Source organism: Lagenorhynchus albirostris, chromosome 17 (assembly GCF_949774975.1).
Source record: "Lagenorhynchus albirostris chromosome 17, mLagAlb1.1, whole genome shotgun sequence".
NCBI lineage: Eukaryota > Metazoa > Chordata > Mammalia > Artiodactyla > Delphinidae > Lagenorhynchus > Lagenorhynchus albirostris.
In genome coordinates this window covers 52,924,429-52,941,586 of record NC_083111.1, presented here as the reverse complement: position 1 = coordinate 52,941,586, position 17,158 = coordinate 52,924,429, and the positions used below count along the sequence as shown (strand labels likewise).

Below are 17,158 nucleotides of genomic sequence, written 5' to 3'. Positions count from 1 at the left end.
CCGGGAGCTCGGAAAGGAAGGTTTAGGAGAAGCCATCAGTCAGTCAGATCTTCCTGCTGGAAGGTCGGCGCTGAGGTTGGAGTCGACCCCGGAGCAGCGGAGAAGACGCCTTGTGGGTGAAGACAGCTGGGCCGTCAGGCCAGCACAGTCAGGGGGCACCTCTACCTCAGCTACTCTTCAGTTTAGCCACCCACTCCAGGAAAGCCAGGAGGGCATTCGCCTGGGGTTAGGCCCGCTGGAGGCTGTCAGCGCTCTTTAGGACCTCAGGGAAACCGGAGAGGTTCTGGCTTTAGGACCCAGGAACTCCGAGGCAGCCCTGACTTAGTTGCCTTGGACCACAGCACCACCTACTTATAGAAGCATCCCGAGCCTCGGCCCGACTGCATCTCCATCGGAAAGTGAGCTCGCCATCCCTTCGGCCTCCCGGGAGCGTTCTGTCTCCCACAGCTTGGAAACGGAGAAACCTTAGCTGTGAAGTGGCTGTGGAGAGAGCTCTGGAAACCGCTCAAGTGGACAGGGACCCAGAGAGTGAGAGCGGGCGTAACCCTTGCCGTAGGATCGCACACACCGGCGGGGACGCAGCATCCCAGAGGCTGCGGACCCGCCCGCCCCGCCGCGCTCCTGCTAGGCGCGGTCAGTCCAGAGGACCCTCCGGGCACTTCGAACCCAAGGCAGCCGCCGGGATCCCAGAGCTGCTACGCGCTCCCGGCGGGTCTCGGCAAACTTTTCCCCATCCCACGTGCTAGCGAGGCGTCTCGCTTTCCGAGCCCTGGATGGAGCTCCGCGCCTAGGCACGCCGCACAGCCTGAGACGTAAGTGCTCACGGTAGGCGGCCCGCGCCTGGCCACCGCAACCACGGCGCTTGGGTACCCCACTGTGGGACCAAAGGACCGAAGAGTGCGCCTTTAACCCTGCACCCTCGGGAACTGTGGAGCTCTTTTCTTTTCCGGAGCGCCCGCGCAAAGTCCTTTCCCCCGGGTCGGAGCCTATAGGTCTGCAGAGGTTGCTAATTCACTGATTGTAATCACCTTCCTCTCCAAGTTGCAGGCAGCTGTGCGCTTGGGGTTAAGCTGCTCCGCAGCTCCTGCCAGGCAGTGAGTTCGCTTCCCCCCTCCCTCCCCTTCTTAAATTGGGACGCGTGAAGAGGCAGCTGCCTCCCTGGGCCTCTCTCCACCCGGCTTCTCCTCCTCGTCTCTCAGGTTCAAGGCGGAAAGATGCTGGTTGCGCCGAACTGACCAGTGCAGGCCCCTGGGCTAGTGGCGACTCCCCCTCGGCGTCTTCCTCAACAGCGCGGACGGCGCCGGCTCCTCGGATGAGCCCTCCAGTTCCCCGACTTTGAGAGGCGTCTCTCCCCCGCCCGACCGCCCAGATGCAGTTTCGTCTCTTCTCCTTTGCCCTCATCATCCTGAATTGTATGGATTACAGCCACTGCCAAGGCAATCGATGGAGACGCAGTAAGAGAGGTGGGTTCTACCCTGCCGGAGGCGCGTGGGGTCGGGGTCGGGGGCGCGGGTGGCGGCGCTCGCTCAGGGGCTCAGGTGGGCAGGACCGTGCCCTCCACCCCCCGCCATTGCGCGCCACCGCTCCCCGCTTTCCGGCCTCCAGAGCTCTGCCGAACGCTGTCTTTTCCGTGCTCAGAAGGCGCGGCGAGCCGGAGCGAGACGCGCGGCGAGCCGGGCGTCCTGAGGGAGTTCAGGGCTGAGCGGTGCGGTCCGTACCCACGTTGACTGCCGAGCTTCTACTTCTGAACTCTTCTCTCTTTCGGTCTCTCTCTTTTTTTAAGCCTGGCATCCTTTTTTCTTGTTCCTTTTGTCTTTTTCTCTTTTTAGCCCTCTCAACCATCTTCCTTGCAGCTCATCTTTCTCTACATTCACCACCCACGTGCGTCCCAAGTCCTGACCCCAGATAGCTTTGGACACGGCCTACTACTCGGCGTGTGCGTGTGTGTGTGTTGGGGTGTGTGTGTATGTCTGTGTCTGCGCGCGCGTGTGGGATCGAGAGCTGGGGAGGGTTACCAAGTCGATGTGGAGGACCTGCATTTCTAGGAAAAGAGCAACATTGATTTCTTTTTCTGGACTCTAAGACTAGGTGGGATGACGTACTGAACTTAGCGTATTGAGCGGCAACTCGTGCGCAGGTTTTTTGGGGGGAACGCTTGCTTGCAGGGTGATGTTTTGGAGACAGGCCCGACTTTGCCCTCTCTCTTTACTCCCCTCAAAAGCAGCTACTTCTGAGAGAAGTGCCGGCGCTCAGTGAAACTCACTTGGCGGCTTTTTGACCTCCTTCCTCTCCATCACCTGTGTGCACTGCGGGGAGGCGAGTGGAAGCCTTCAGAAAGGTTTCAGAAAGCTAGATTTCCTGATGATTTAGTGCGCCTGTATTTCTGTCTCCGAGTTCTGCTGCGGCTGCAGCCAGTCCAACTGCGTTTTAGGGGGAGGGCTGCTAAACACTGTTAAGTCCCCTGAAGGATTTAAACGCAAACCTCAACACCCCCGCTCCCAGCACGCACAGCCCCACCTTGCAATACCGCCTCACGGAAGGTGCACAGCAGCCCCTTAGAGTTTATCCGTCTTGGTCGTGCAGTTTGGACTTTTGCGCAGTTAGAATTTGTCTTGAGGTTAACAGATTTTGATTTTTCTGGGATATGAACGTCTCGCTCGACTTGTGATGCGGTTTATTTACAACTCGTTTCATGGAATCTCCAGTCCTGCATCCAGATTTTGGAGAGAGGTTTCTGCGCCCTAATTTTTCAAAGCTTTTTGGGACGTCGTTAAGCTGTTCTCACCTACCCGCAGGGCTGAAGGTTGGCCGGCCAGAGGGCAGAACTCAGGATAACTTGGTGGTGTGCGATTTCCGCCGCCTCTGCTCTCCAATTGACACTATGGAGCTGTGGTTTATGAGAAGGATACCCCTTTCTCTCGCCCTCATTTCTCTTACTCTCCTTGTCTTTCATTTCTGACATTTGGAAAATGCTTATTTTCAGAAGTTTTTCTGAATAAATGTACTAGGGAGGAATTCCTTCCCAGAGGCCATGAAAGTTTGATACTGATACCAGTCTTGCCAAAGTCCCTTTCCATCTCCTTCACCTCCCCTCTGCCTCCTTTCTCCACTCCGGTATTTTCTTTCCAGGTATCACTTGGTAGAGTTGGCAATTTTTGATTACCCTGGTCTAAGTGGTCAAAGTGTAGGGAGAGGCTTCCCTACACCCCTCACCCCTGCCCCCAAGTAGACACTGCAGCCTATTTGGTGGAAAAGACTAAAGTGCTTTAAAATGTTCAGAATACAAAATATCTAAAATCCTTTGCCAAATTCTTGTTTATTAGATGACTTGCTAATTCAGCGATGTCTTTCTGATCCACATTGCCTGCCCCATTGTGGTTGAATTGGGAAGAATCAAGCATGTTGCTTTAGTAGAACTTAATGCAGAGATGCTCTTTGGTGGAACATGACATTACAGCACTCCTGCGGCCAGAAGCGATACTGCATGCTTTCCTTTCCAGTGCCATCTCCAAAGTCCTGCCTATACCTCCTCCTATATCTGCTGCAAAACCTATTTGTTTCAAAGGTGCTTTAGCAAAATCTCATGGCAGTTACCACCACATCCCCAAGTGCTGACATTTAGAAACCCAGTTCTAAAGTGTGCAGTAGTAACTTTTGCCAGACAAACCTTTCAATTTAATAAAATTCAAATGCTTTCAAGTACATGTAAACTGGTAAGGTTGTAAAGAAAAAATTCTATCAAAATGTGTGTGTTTTCCTTAACAGATGTCCCTTCCCAAATCTCAAGCTTCTGGCTAAAATAACTGCAACCCTTAAAAGTGACCACACTATCTGTACCAACAAAGGGCGTACTGTGTTTTTAATTAAAAGTGGAACTACTTAAAGTGCTGGCTAGACAGTGTAGGGTGATAGTAGCTTTTCTGCTTTGCAAGGAAGCTTAAGGATTGCATTGTGAGAGTATTGAAATGAATAGAGATCTAACTCAGGTTGTGTGAATTGTCCCTCTTCACAGGCTTAAGCTGGTTTTAATTGATCTCATGTCCACTGATTGATCCTACACCAATTGTTGCGCATACCAAACAATTGGCCTTCCCAAAGGAGATTGATTTAAATTAGTTCCTTGGCGAATGCTTGACTACTAGCCAAATCATGTCAGCAGTGACAGTTGACATGCTAGAGCCTATTGTGGTACCAACATTTCCCCCTTTCCCTTTGTTTTGGGTAGTGGCAGTTAAGTATTACTTTCTAGGAAGAAAAGTGATTAGTACATTAAAAAAAGGTGTTGTGGCTTAGAAGATCAGTTATTTTCTTGGCTTTGTGCTGTGATGTCGGCAGCAGTGATACCAGGATTGGTTAGGCTAATGCCCGGGATCTGATTCTTTTTCTTTTTTTCATATTCCATCTGCAAATAATCAAACCTTCACTGTGGAGCATTCTCAGAACTCCTTTGGCATTATGTTTAGTCTGCTCTATGATCTCAGATGCTCTATAATATCATTTTCTTAATGAAATAAAATTCTTGGCAGAGATCAGATAATTTAGTCAGTTAAAATCAATTGCATCCAGTCTGGAATAGAGAGCAAATATATCCTTTAACTTTATGCTTTATTTCAAAATATGGCCAGAGGATTAGAGACTAGAATGTCAGATAAAACTGTGTATGGGAGAGACTATCATAAACAACACTAGCCATCTACTAGTCTTTTTGTCTGCTTATTTAGAAAACAAAATCATACAGTAAAAGTGCATTTGATAATCACTACTGGGGCCTGGCAGCAATACATTTGAAAGTAAGGCACAAACACAATAGTGAGAATGAATATCTTGTAGATGGGAGACACATGCCAACGTTTTGAAACGCTGATTGACAACTCATGTGGTGTCTATGTGGTAACTCATTGGCCCCTCACCCTCCAGTCCCCTTCAAAAACATAGTCGTTATTAGCTACTGTTAACCCCTGTGGCCTGTATCTGTCTTGGGACCTCTTATGGTTTATTTGTATGGTAAACTGGGTTATCCGATTTGTCTTATTTTTTGGGACGGTTGTAAGCCACATTTCAGGCCGCATTACTGAAAGGTAGATAGACAAATCATAACTTTATTATGGTCTTCTGGGATTTCTTGAGCTTAGTATGTAGTGATTTCATTTTATATCTCCTTCATTCTATTGATATGCCCAGTCACAGATTTACCAGGGATTTTTGAAAACTTCTTGATGAAATTCTTTAAAAGCAGCAAGGCTCCCAGACATGTAATTGTGTTTCTGGTGGTCTGATGGTAGGGGGCGTGGTACGACAAGTGTTTCCCGCCATAGCCTTTTCCCTCCTGAAGCCTCAGCTTCTCTCTCCATAACCGCTCATTTTCCTACAATTAGATTTGGCTTCTTCCATGAATCTGAAGTGTTTATCACAAATAGTGTGGTATGTTACTGGCAACTTCGGTTGTTTAAACAAAACAAAACAAAACACTACATTTCCTCTTAAACCTTATAAGGCTGAATTAATTAGTGTTTTAAAAAATCAAATGAGTAGATGTGGAGATATTTACAAGTTTTACAAGTACTTTTAATGATAGCTTATTTCTCACAGTATTCTTTCAAAATACAAAATGGCACATGGAACATATTAACCTACGCTTAAAAGCTTCGGAATACATTTGTAGGCCTGCTTTTTTAAGTTTAGAGTGTTTCAGAAAAGCTCATGTGATGTTTTAACTTTGCAGCATAAATATGTTCTTTCTTTTCTTTTGTTCTCTTGTTAATGGGCTTTTCTTCCAGCATAATTCTGAGTTTTTCTGGCCAGTACCTTACCAGTGCGCAGAGGTTAGAAAGTTGCCATTTCCCCAACCAACGTCTTATTCCTCTCTTGAAATTTGGAAGTGATTCAGAATAGGTGACATTTCCTCAGGCCTCCACTTATCCTGGCTTTCGTTATCTGTTTATAAAACTAGCTTGGGTCAAATCCAATGTTTACAGAAATCACAAGTTGGAGACGACACTTCTAATTTCTTTTTTTTTTTTAAATAGATTTTATTTATTTATTTATTTATTGGCTGCGTTGGGTCTTCTGTTGCTGTGCGCCGGCTTTTTCTATTTGCTGCGAGCGGGGGCTACTCTTGGTTGTGGTACGCGGCTTCTCATTGCTGTGGTTTCTTTTGTTGCAGAGCACGGGGTCTAGGCGCGCGGCTTCAATAGTTGTGGCACACGGGCTTAGTTGCTCCGTGGCATGTGGGATCTTCCCGGACAGGGATCGAACCCATGTCTCCTGCATTGGCAGGAGGATTTTTAACCACTGGGCCATCAGGGAAGCCCCGACGCTTCTAATTTCTTAATGCAAAACTACGTCTTGATTTATTCAGAGACTAACTGGACAGTTTATAGATTATCCAGGCTTTTTACTTCTTTTCTTCCAACTGACTGCCTTTTGAACCTTTTTTTTTTTTTTTTCTGGAAATAAGCACTCTTACCCCTCCCAAGTTCAGGAAATAGATGACAGACAAATCATGTGACAGAGTACTTGAGAACCACCCTGCTAAAAGGAGGTGGTAAGCTCTGGGATAAAAATAAAGTTTAAAATGTTCTTTTTCCAAAATGTTGTGATGGTCACTGTTTTTTTTCCCCATTATCTGCCACAATCAAGGATTGACCATTAGATACAGTGTTGCATGTCATATTTATACATTTTCACAATTTTAGCTGGAATAAATATGGAAGGCACTAATGAATACAGTACATAAGTAGTATACGATTATATATGATAGGGAAGGCATATCTACTTACGTGCATATACGTACGTGTATATGTAGGTATGTGGGGTGGGGCATGGTGTAACTATGGAGAATTGGGTTTTTGTAACTAAAAAGTATTTTTACTCGTCTTTCCCATTTTTCATCTTTTTCTCGGGACAACAGAGCAGGACAGGGGTAGGTGGGGGGGCTGAGGACTAGAGGAGGGAATGGGTAAGGATACGGTGTTTTTATTCTTTCCAAGACCCACCCCCCACGTATCCTTCTCTCCTCTAGGACCTTTCTGTAACCAGTCACCCTCTTTTCAAGCCTGCTGCTATCCCGCCATCCTAAAATTCCTAATTTCCTTCTTTCTCACCTTACTTTCCAATCTTTTTCTTGACTTCAACCCTTCTCTTGTCTTGCCTAATAATCTGCTTTCATTCACTCACTTGTCAGTCTGTCACAATCTGGCTTCTACCTCCACCATTTCATCAAAAGGGTTTTCTTAATGGTCATGCATTCTCACTACTCACCTCAGTGCCAACCCTGCCAACGTTACAGCCCTCCCGTCTCTGAGATTATCACTCCTTTCCAAAGAAAGTCTCTTGCTTTGGTTAGTGACACTGCACTCTAGTTTCACCTCCCATATTCTGCACATTTTTCTTCTTTGGTCCCCTCATTCGGAGTAGGTGTCGGCTCCTATTTCTTTACCTTTATTCTTTCCCTTGGGGAATTTTATCCATCCCTTTATCCTCAACTGCCTTTTCCATGTAAAGTCCTTCAATTTTATCCCCCCTTTTTCTTGAACTCCAGATTATGTTACTCTGATTTCCCAACTACTGCCATATGGATAAATATTTCATGCACCCTCATACATGGTTAGGTATTCCATTCCATGCACATTCAGTCTTGACAACTCAATTCCTCTTCTATATGTGGAATTACTCTTCCTCTCCCAAATGTGTTCCTGTACCTGTGTTCCTTTTTTCTGTTCAGGGGTTTCTGTGTGTCAAGGCTGGAAGCCTAGCTGTAGTCTTTGACTTTCCTATTGTCTCTTTTTTTGGTTTGTTCAGTCTTAGCGGGTATCAGAAATGTTGTTTACGTCTACCCCATACTCTCCATTCCCAGAGGTATTTCCTAGCTCAGGTCCTCACTGACTCATTTCCCATCATCCACTTCTTCCTCACTCCATCCTTTACAATGCTGCCACGTTGAATTTTTCTCAATGTGATCCACAGATCTGATCATGTTACTTCTTTGCTAATAAACCTCAAACCTCCCAGGTCTCCATATTGACTGCAGAATAAATTCCAGCTTCTTTCACTTTACATTCAAGGGTACTCTACCATCTGACCACAGCCTGTTTCCAACCTTCCACCACCACGAAAGCACTGTATGCTTAAGCTACACCATATGAGTTCATTTCCAAGCATACCGTTATGTTTTCATGTTTTTGGGTTGTCGAGCCTGTGGTGGTGCCCAGCTAAATAAAAGGTCACCGTTTCTGTGAAGCCTTCCTGGAATTTTCCCTAAAAGCTTTCTTAGCTTTTCATGCTACTCCTAAAGGACTCTCATTTCCCCCTTTATTTTGGCTACTTTACCACATGTGTCATCTTTACTATATTTTAAGCTCCTCTAGGGCAGAACTTTGGCATATTCATCTTAATACTCCCCAAACCAGGCCAACTAGAGTGCTTCCTCCACAAGCTGTGGCTGAACAAAAAGTCAGTGATGATGAGATTTTGTTGTTTGCCCTTAAAATAATGCTAATGACTTAATGAGAAATGTTCTTCTTTTCAATTCGAAGTTCTTTGGGCATAGTTGAATGAATAATTAGGATAATAGGTATAATTTGATTATTTACTATTCTTTTTTAGAGTTTAAAGATGAGCAACACTGATGTATAAAAGCATCCCAGTCTAGCCTTATTCTGAAGTCTCTGATAATCTTCAGAATTTCAGAGTACACTAGTGCTTGCGTGTGTATTCATATACCTGTTTATTATTTGAATGATAGAGTATCACAAATGGTGGGTGAGTTTGGAGAGGGGAGGGGGGAAACTCTGTGGGAGTCACCCATATCTAAAAAATACTTCTAAACGAAGGGCCAATAAAGGATTTTCATCCCCAAACACTTTGTCTGTATGAATAATTATTTAGAGAAGAAAGAAAGTAGCATTTATCTTCTTAAAAGGCAGTCATATTAATAACATAAATAAATTAGTGCAGGCAAACATTCAATCTTATATTTATGACTTTAGAATAATAAATATAGCAGTGTAGACATACCTGTGAGAGACACAGGTGTGTGTGTGTGTGTGTGTATGTGTGTATTTTAGAACAAGTTCTTCTGTAGGTGTGAGCAGACTACATAGTTTTTTGTACAGTGCCTTCCAGGAGAGCACTGACATTTTGCTACCCTTTGAAGGAGGTGAGACTGGTTTAACTAATAAAGAAGATGAGCTGCTTACTGAAATGTATAATTTAAAAAACTAATTTTTAAGTGGAAGAAAGCTTAGAACTAGAATCCAACCCTCCCGAATTCACTGGCTTTTCCTGTACACAGTACACTCTGAACATCAGTGTTCGTTTTAAAAGAAGAAATCACCTTTGAGCCCATTCAAAAGTTCTTTGGACCCAGAGTTTTACTGAGCCTCAGAACTTCCTACAACTCATAATTATGCCACTAAAGTAACTGGTATTAAGGAACCGAAGGCTGAGTGGGTGGAGTGACTGCGGTGTAAGAGCATAAGTGTGATCTGGTAAAAACTTGCATACTTGTGTTGCTAAATTTTTTATCAGTGTTCTTGCATATGAATTATAGGAACTTCTTTTATTTCTGGTACTCCCATAGCCAGAACAAATATCTGTGTGTCTGTGGGTGTGTGCTTGTGTATCAATATGTTTGTTTGTAGGTGTGTATATATGAATTTTGTACATACACTTATGTGTTATGTATCACATAAGTGTTATGTATCATAACACCATCATATGATCAGCATAGCCAATCAAGGTTAGAGAAAAGCTAGTAAATACTATTATTTTTACTCTTAAAATGTAGAGAAACTAATTGTAGGTAGCTCTCCACCTTATCTTGTCATTTGGGGAAAACCTTTACAATTTACTTAAAACCATTTGATTTTCATCACCTGCTGAAGGATATTAAGAGCACTTATAAAACAGCTGGTTCTGCACGTTTCTTTTGAGCAAGGCTTCTTAACTTGGGGTCCAGAGATGGGGCCAGGGTTTCTGTGAGACTCCTGAAATTAGATGCAAAACGTTTTCTGTTTCTTTTTAGCGTGTAAAGAGAGGATCTAGAGCTTTCACTGAGGTCTTAAAGTGGCCATGGTTCATCTTTCCTTCAACAGGTTAAGAAGCATTGGTTAAAGAAATAGGAGGTAGACCTTGTTAAGGAGCACGATGCCAACTGGCTGCTTCAAATTGACATAAACTTTTAGGAAACAAGTGTGTATTTTCCATATGTGGGTTTCCAGCCATTTGCTGTGTGTATAATCCACAATGTGAGGACACATTGGAAACACTATCTCAAGACTTATTTCAGTAAATAATTACTTGGCTAATAATACCTTTCTCAAAGGCAATAGTTGTTACATTCTATTTCCCTAAAAAGTTTATAAAAGTACAAAATAAACACAGAATAAGGGGTTCTGTTAAAGCTTCTCATATAGTCTGATTTTTATCTCATTAATAAAACAGTAATATAAAGTTTTAGAAATCAGTGTTGCAATTTTCCAGCTGATGATGTGCAGTGCTGGCATTGATAGGATTTGTATGTTTCACACTGCCAGTTCACAGACTGGTCAGAACCAGGCTTAGCACTCTTCAATTCTGGCCACGTAGGCTTCTACAAGATCCTTGCTGCTGGGTCAGCACACTTAGAATTTTTCTACCGTGATGGCCTTCCTCTCTCACCTACCACTGGATTCAGCAATCCAACCAGCCACTTAGCAGTTAAAACACACAGAGCGATAGAGGGCGCACTTTGCATTCTTTTCCTCGTGCTTTGTTCTCTGAAATGTTGTAGGTTTTTGTGCTTGCCTTGCCCTGCCCTGCCCGGTAGGTTCAGGTGGGAAACCTGTTCTACTCTTTCCAGTAAGATTGAGGCTGTGAACAATTTGACCTCCTCATGGAGAGACAGGGAAAAGGAAAAAGTAAAGAGAGCTTTCAGTTTTACTGAGAATTTCTGGTTTTGGTCCCTAGTCTCCTTTTGACAAGACCTTCTCGCCAAAAGGCAGACTTAACCAAACTCACAGTTTTAGTATCTGTGAGGCAGATACGAAAGCTAGAGATCGTGTTCACCGGGAGGTGGATTCCAGCTTCTATAGCCACTTTGGAAAACATTCGTTTTTCTTTTTTTTCAATTAAATTAAATTTATTTAAATTAATTAATTATTTTTTTTCTTTTTTTTAAAGAATGTTTTCTGTAAAGTGCATGCCTAAAAATTTAAGCAATTGGTAAAATTCGGAGTTGACCAAATGACTCCAAGTTAGTACTTCCCAATTGTTTGCCAAATTCTTTAATCTTTATGTAGAGACCCATTTCATTCAATGGATCTCTCACATTGCAACCCTTTGAGAATGATAAAAATTGTCTGATCTTATCTTGAAAAATCTCAAGTTTAATTTTTTTTAGGTTCTCTTTCCCCTTCGCGTAATAATGTCTGACATAGGATTTAAAAATTCTCTGGCCCTTCATTGTTGATCACCTTACATTCTGTGTTCTAATGCCTCTTTCTTGGCTTTTGGGAACTCCCTGGCAGTCCCTTGGTTAGGGCTTGGCGCTTTCACTGTGTGGGCCCGGGGTTCAATCCCTGGTCGGGGTGGGGAAACTAAGATCATGCGAGCTGAGCAGCGCTTCCCCCCCCCAAAAAAAAGTCTGGCTTTTAATGTTGAAGATAGTTGTGCTATATCTTCATTAACCTTCCTGTGTATCTATGTATTGATAGTAGACCAGGTTTCAAGTTGAGTCATAGCTGGGTTAATATTCCCATGATCAAGTGATGTGTCCTGTGCCCATCACACCCTTCCCCTCTGCCACCCCCCCACACCCCATAGCCCTTTAGAGTGACTGTGGTATTCATTATTCTCAGGTGTTCCACTGCTATAGCTGGTCTTTGAGGATTCTGCACTGAATGATCCCAGTGGCATGGGAAGAATTGTACCTGGGGCTCCCAGGTCACCATCCTTAAATATAAATTAAAGCAGTCCTAGTCTGTGACTTGTCCTCTGGGTAGTTCTTGTAGGTGGAAGAATATCTTGTTAAAATTCTAATTTTTGACACTCACTTCTTGATGATGTTTTAGAGGAGCACTTCTTTGGAAGTGTGTGTATGTATGTGTGTTTAAGGGTCAGGTTTACAGGATATTTTGAGGGACTCCTGGGTATTAGTTCTGAGCTCTAAGTCAATATGAAGACATGACAGAGAATAGCTGTAGGTGGAGTGAATAGAAAGAGCAAACATTAAACTTTTCTGTTGACACAAGGATCTGGGTATCTGTCTGATGCTTAGGGAGAAATCAGGGCTGTCTTACCCAAAGCGTTCCTTCTACTGGTGAAATATACCTCGTGGTTACTATCCTTCCATCAACTTAGTATTATAGAGAAACTTTGTTAGGGATAGGAGACTAATTTGAAAAACCAAATGTTGTTTGATAGTGGACAGCAGTGGTTCCCAGAGGTGTGATTAGTGGGTTGAGGTTAGTTTGTTGTGGAGCCTCAGAAAGCCGTTCACACCACTCCTGGGGGTCAATAAGTCACGTCCTGGCTGATGTGATTCTTGACTGAATCTGTCAATTATGAAAGATTTCTTTGTCCCTCTCCCTTTGAATAATACTATCCTGAAAATTGATCTAGAGGTTGGCAATTGTCTCTTGAAAATTGATGGTCCAAAGTTATGAATTTTGTGCACTTTAATTGTTCTCTCGTGTAGAAGTAAAAATAATTAGTTCTTTGAAGCTGCTGTGGGTGATCTCAACATGATTTTGACTTGAAAGCGACTCAAAATGAGTAATAACTGTTCTAAAGGCTTTGGCAAGCTTCAGGTAGTCATCTTTTTTGTTGAATTCTGGGAGAGAGTTTTGAAGAAATGGGAGAGTCTGGACCTAGAGAGAGGAAGAAAGCAGGATCACTCCTTTCCAAAACTTGAGGCCTGTCACATGGAAAAAGGGTGTAATTCGTTCTTCCCTTGGGATTAAGGCAAAATGAAGGAGGCTCATAGGGAGGAAGATTATGGCTTATATTTAAGAAACTATCCACTCATGTAAAAGACCCTTTCTTGATGCCCCGAGTCATTGGAAACTGCCCTTTTCCAGCAGCAGAGGGTATCTCTGAAGAGTGTTGTAAAGCCAGTGGCTGTATTGAGTGTAGAGAAACCTTGAAGGGCCACTCACACCATAAGAGCCATGATGAGCACATCTGCAATGTATCTGGCATCTAATATTTAAATAGAAATTCTTGTTGACAATTATTCAACTCAAATTATAAGACCCAAATAATGTCCTTCCTAAATAGAGAACACTAAACAAAATCACTTCTTTAGATTCTTCATCACATGCCTCTGTCATCATTCTAAACTTCAGTAATAAATAGTATTATACATATTGAAGTCTAATCTGAATTCCTAAAACAGAAAAGATGTATCTCTCAAGTCTTACAGGACCAGGATGTCAATTTCGAGAATGTTTCGTTATAAGAAGGTCAGATTTCAATGCAACTATAACCAGCATGGGTTATGCCATACAAATACTTTGCTTTCTTTAGTGGGGTTACTAGACTGGAAGATAAAGGAGCATTGGACAAAAATTCATTAATAATAATACTTTGCACTTATGAAAGCATAATAGGGTTAAAAATTCTTTTGGAACAGGTAGAGAAATGGACATATATCATCTTCTGTTACTTACTTGAATTACATTTGACAGAGTGGTGAGTAATGGATTGATGTGCACTTTGCAGGAAGCCTCTGGCATAGTAAAGGACCCCTCTTCAGCCTAGTTTGGAACAATATTTTCTTAATGATTAGGTTGAAAACAGATGGGCATGCCATCCACACTTGTGCATAATATGAAGTAGAAGAGGACACTTAAAAGGTCGGTTGACGTTACAAAAAGATCTCGATGGCTGGGAATGGCAGGATGAATTTGTGAATGAAATCTTTTTCTTTTTAAACATCTGTATTGGAGTATAATTGCTTTACAATGGTGTGTTAGTTTCTGCTGTATAACAAAGTGAATCAGCTATACATATACATATATCCCCATATCCCCCCCTCTTGCGTCTCCCTCCCACCCTCCCAATCCCATCCCTCTAGGTGGTCACAAAGCACCGAGATGATCTCCCTGTGTTATGCAGCTGCTTCCCACTAGCTAGAAAAAAATGCAGAGTTTAGATCTTAAGATCTAGGACCCAACTATGGATGAATAGGATGTTGGAGGCAAGGGGTTACCACTGATTTTTGAGGTGACAATGTGATATAGTTGCAAAAAGAAGTTGGCTACATTAAGAGAAATATTTACCTAGATTAAAGAATGAGGCAGATGAAGGTCCTCAGCCCACACCAGTGGTTTGTTCTAGATGTCATTACTTTCAGAAGTGCATTTGCAGCACACGTAATACTGTATTGATTTCCTAGGACTGTTGTAGCAAAGTACCACAAACTGGATGGCTTAAAAGAATAGAAATTAATTTTCTCACAGTTCTGGAGGCCAGAAGTCCAAAATTAAGGTGTCAGCAGGTCTGTACTCCCCCTGAGACTATAGGGGAGGATACCTTCTTGCTGCTTCCAGCTTCTGGGGACCCCAGCTGTTCCTTACTTTGTGACAGCCTAACTCCAATCTCTGTCTTCACCTTCACACGGCTGTCATCCCTCTGTGATGGTCTCTCATCTCTTCTTATAAGAACACCGCTTATATTGGATTAAGGACCACACCAGTGACCCCATGTTAACTTCATTTCAGCTACAAAGACACTATTTCAAAATAAACGCACATTCACAGGTACTGAGGATTAGACTTCGGTGTATATTTTGGGGGGCACAATTCAACCCATATGTCCTAACCTGTGGCAGACCTGTAGGTCTTTAAATCCTCATTTTCACAACTCTGTAATAAGTATTATTATTATTAATGATACCATAAAAATAATAGTAATAAAAGAAAAAGTAATGGCAATAGAAGTATAATAACTAGTGGAGCACTGTACACAGCCGCTCAGATTGTGAACTGCACATAAAGCATGATATTAATGACAACCCCTGGAAGTATGCACCCAGTGGCCCTGTGGGGAAGAATGCTTTAGCCATGGTTTAGAAGTGTGTAGGTTTTGGAATCGGACTCTCAAATTCCTTCCTGCCCATGAAGTTCCACGAAATTGCACGAATCCAAAGAATCGCCTGAGTGTGCTGATTACATTTTTAAATAAATCCATGAATCAAATTGACTTCTTCAGCTAAAGCTGAAAATTCTGTTTAACTGGCTTCCTTCTGAAGTTTACAGAACTCCAAGAGCTGTTAGCATCCTTTATGAAGTAATGTTAGTGAAGTAATTACTCAGATATCAACATGGTCTACTGTACAGTTGCTTCTGGTGTTAGAGGTATCTTAAATTAGTTCCCTCTGATATTGAGTAGTATCTAATATTGGCACTGCCAGGGAGCTGGATCTGTTCATACTTGTGTGCTATATATAAAGGGCTGGTAAGAACATACTTTTAAATGTTCTCACATTTTAAATGTGATAAATTTCAAACATACACAAAAGCAGAGAGGGTAGCATAAGACTGCCTATCACCCAGATCGAACAAATGTTGAGATTTCATCACACTCGTTTCATCTATTCCTTATATTCTTCTTAAGTTTTTATTGTTATGTGTTATAAAGCAAATCTCAGATGATACATCATTTTACCTTATCTATTTCTTACAAATACGGACATTTTCTTACCAAACCACGGTGCCATTAACATACCTAACAAAATTGCTTATTCCTTGGTAACACCTCATAATCAGTATGTCATCAAACTTCATCAGTTGCCTCAACAATATCTTTATACAGCTGATACGTATGAATCAGCATTGATGTAACACCCTCTCATTGTACTTGGTTGGTATGTCCCTCAAGTTCCTTTGATTCTAGAGCAGTACTTCCTTCCCACCCAGTTTTCCATGCCACTGACTTATTGAAAAGATCAGGTCAGTTTTCTACAGACTATCTGACATTCTGGATTTTTCCTTTTGCTCCCTTGTGGGGGTCGTTTGACTTCCTCTATCCTCCATGTTTTTGTAAACTGGAAGCTCTCCTTGAAGGCTTGATTACATTCAGGTTCAACTCTTTTGGCTAGAACGCTTCACAGGTGTTGCTGTGCACTTCATGTTACAACACATCAGGAAGCACACAATATCCCATTTTCTTAGTGATGCTAAGGTTAACCAGTGGGTTCATGTGGTTACAGCCTGATTCCTCCATTTTGAGGTTCCCATTAACCTTTCATGTAATGGTTTCTTCCACTGATAATGTTTGAATCATCAGTGTCTTTAGGGTTATAAAATAGTTTTTTTCTATTTTTATTCCTTGCACAATTATTAGCTGAAATTCTTCAATAAAAAAACTGTTCCTTTTCAACCATAGATATTTTGTTAACTATGAAGCAGTTCTTAGAGAGCAGGCAATACACTTAATTCTTCCTCTTTAATTGCAGAGTAATTTTCAGAGTAATGAGTTGATGCATGTTTGGCTGGCCAGTGGGTCAACTTTGATTTGTGTCAAGCCATGGGCTGTCAGATGGAGGAGGTGAAGTCTTCCAGCAGTTTCTGCTTACTGAAACATTAGTGGTAGCATGACATTAAAAAACTCTTTTTTTGGCTTATGCTAACAGGAACGAAATGCAAATGTTCTGAAAACCTGAATTCTATTAGACATCTTTTGATAATGTTTTCTGTTAACAGCTTTCAGAGAAGCTACTGAGTGAACATACAGTAGCTTCAGCCTAGTGTAATCTGACACTCATTGGGTAGAAAAACAGTACTTTGTGCTACTTAAACACTCTCTGGAAGGCTTAGAGAGGGGAGGAAGGAAAATATTTGAGGAGATCAACTGGATGTTGTAGAATAAAAGTAGCGTCACCTGAGAAGGATTAAAGTTTCCTCAAAGCTTGACCTGAATGGCAGCCTGCCGCCTTGAATGTGTGCCCCACACTCGTCAATGGCTCGGTTTTAGCTGTGTGGTCTTTAACTTGAAGGCATATGAAGAAAGGGTCTAGAGGTTATGTCTTCAGTGCAAAAGTGGCAGTAAAAGTTGTAAAAAAAAAAAAAACCTCCTACTTATTCTGCAGGTAGTTCTTGCTAATTACAGAAATCTTTCCTTTATCCATTTAAAACCCTAGCTCATTGCTACTAATTAAGTTGCCATTGATATTTGT

The 17,158-nt window shown here is 42.4% G+C and overlaps 1 protein-coding gene across 1 annotated transcript in view; it reads left to right on the top strand.

The window, feature by feature from the left end:
* Positions 1-1,234: 1,234 nt before the first annotated feature.
* Positions 1,235-17,158, top strand: part of RSPO2 (R-spondin 2) — a 161,816-nt gene continuing 145,892 nt past the window's right edge. Inside the window, exon 1 of the mRNA XM_060127796.1 lies at positions 1,235-1,463. Coding sequence (XP_059983779.1) covers positions 1,370-1,463 — 94 coding nt within the window. The 5' untranslated portion in view covers positions 1,235-1,369. The remainder of the gene's footprint in view (positions 1,464-17,158) is intronic.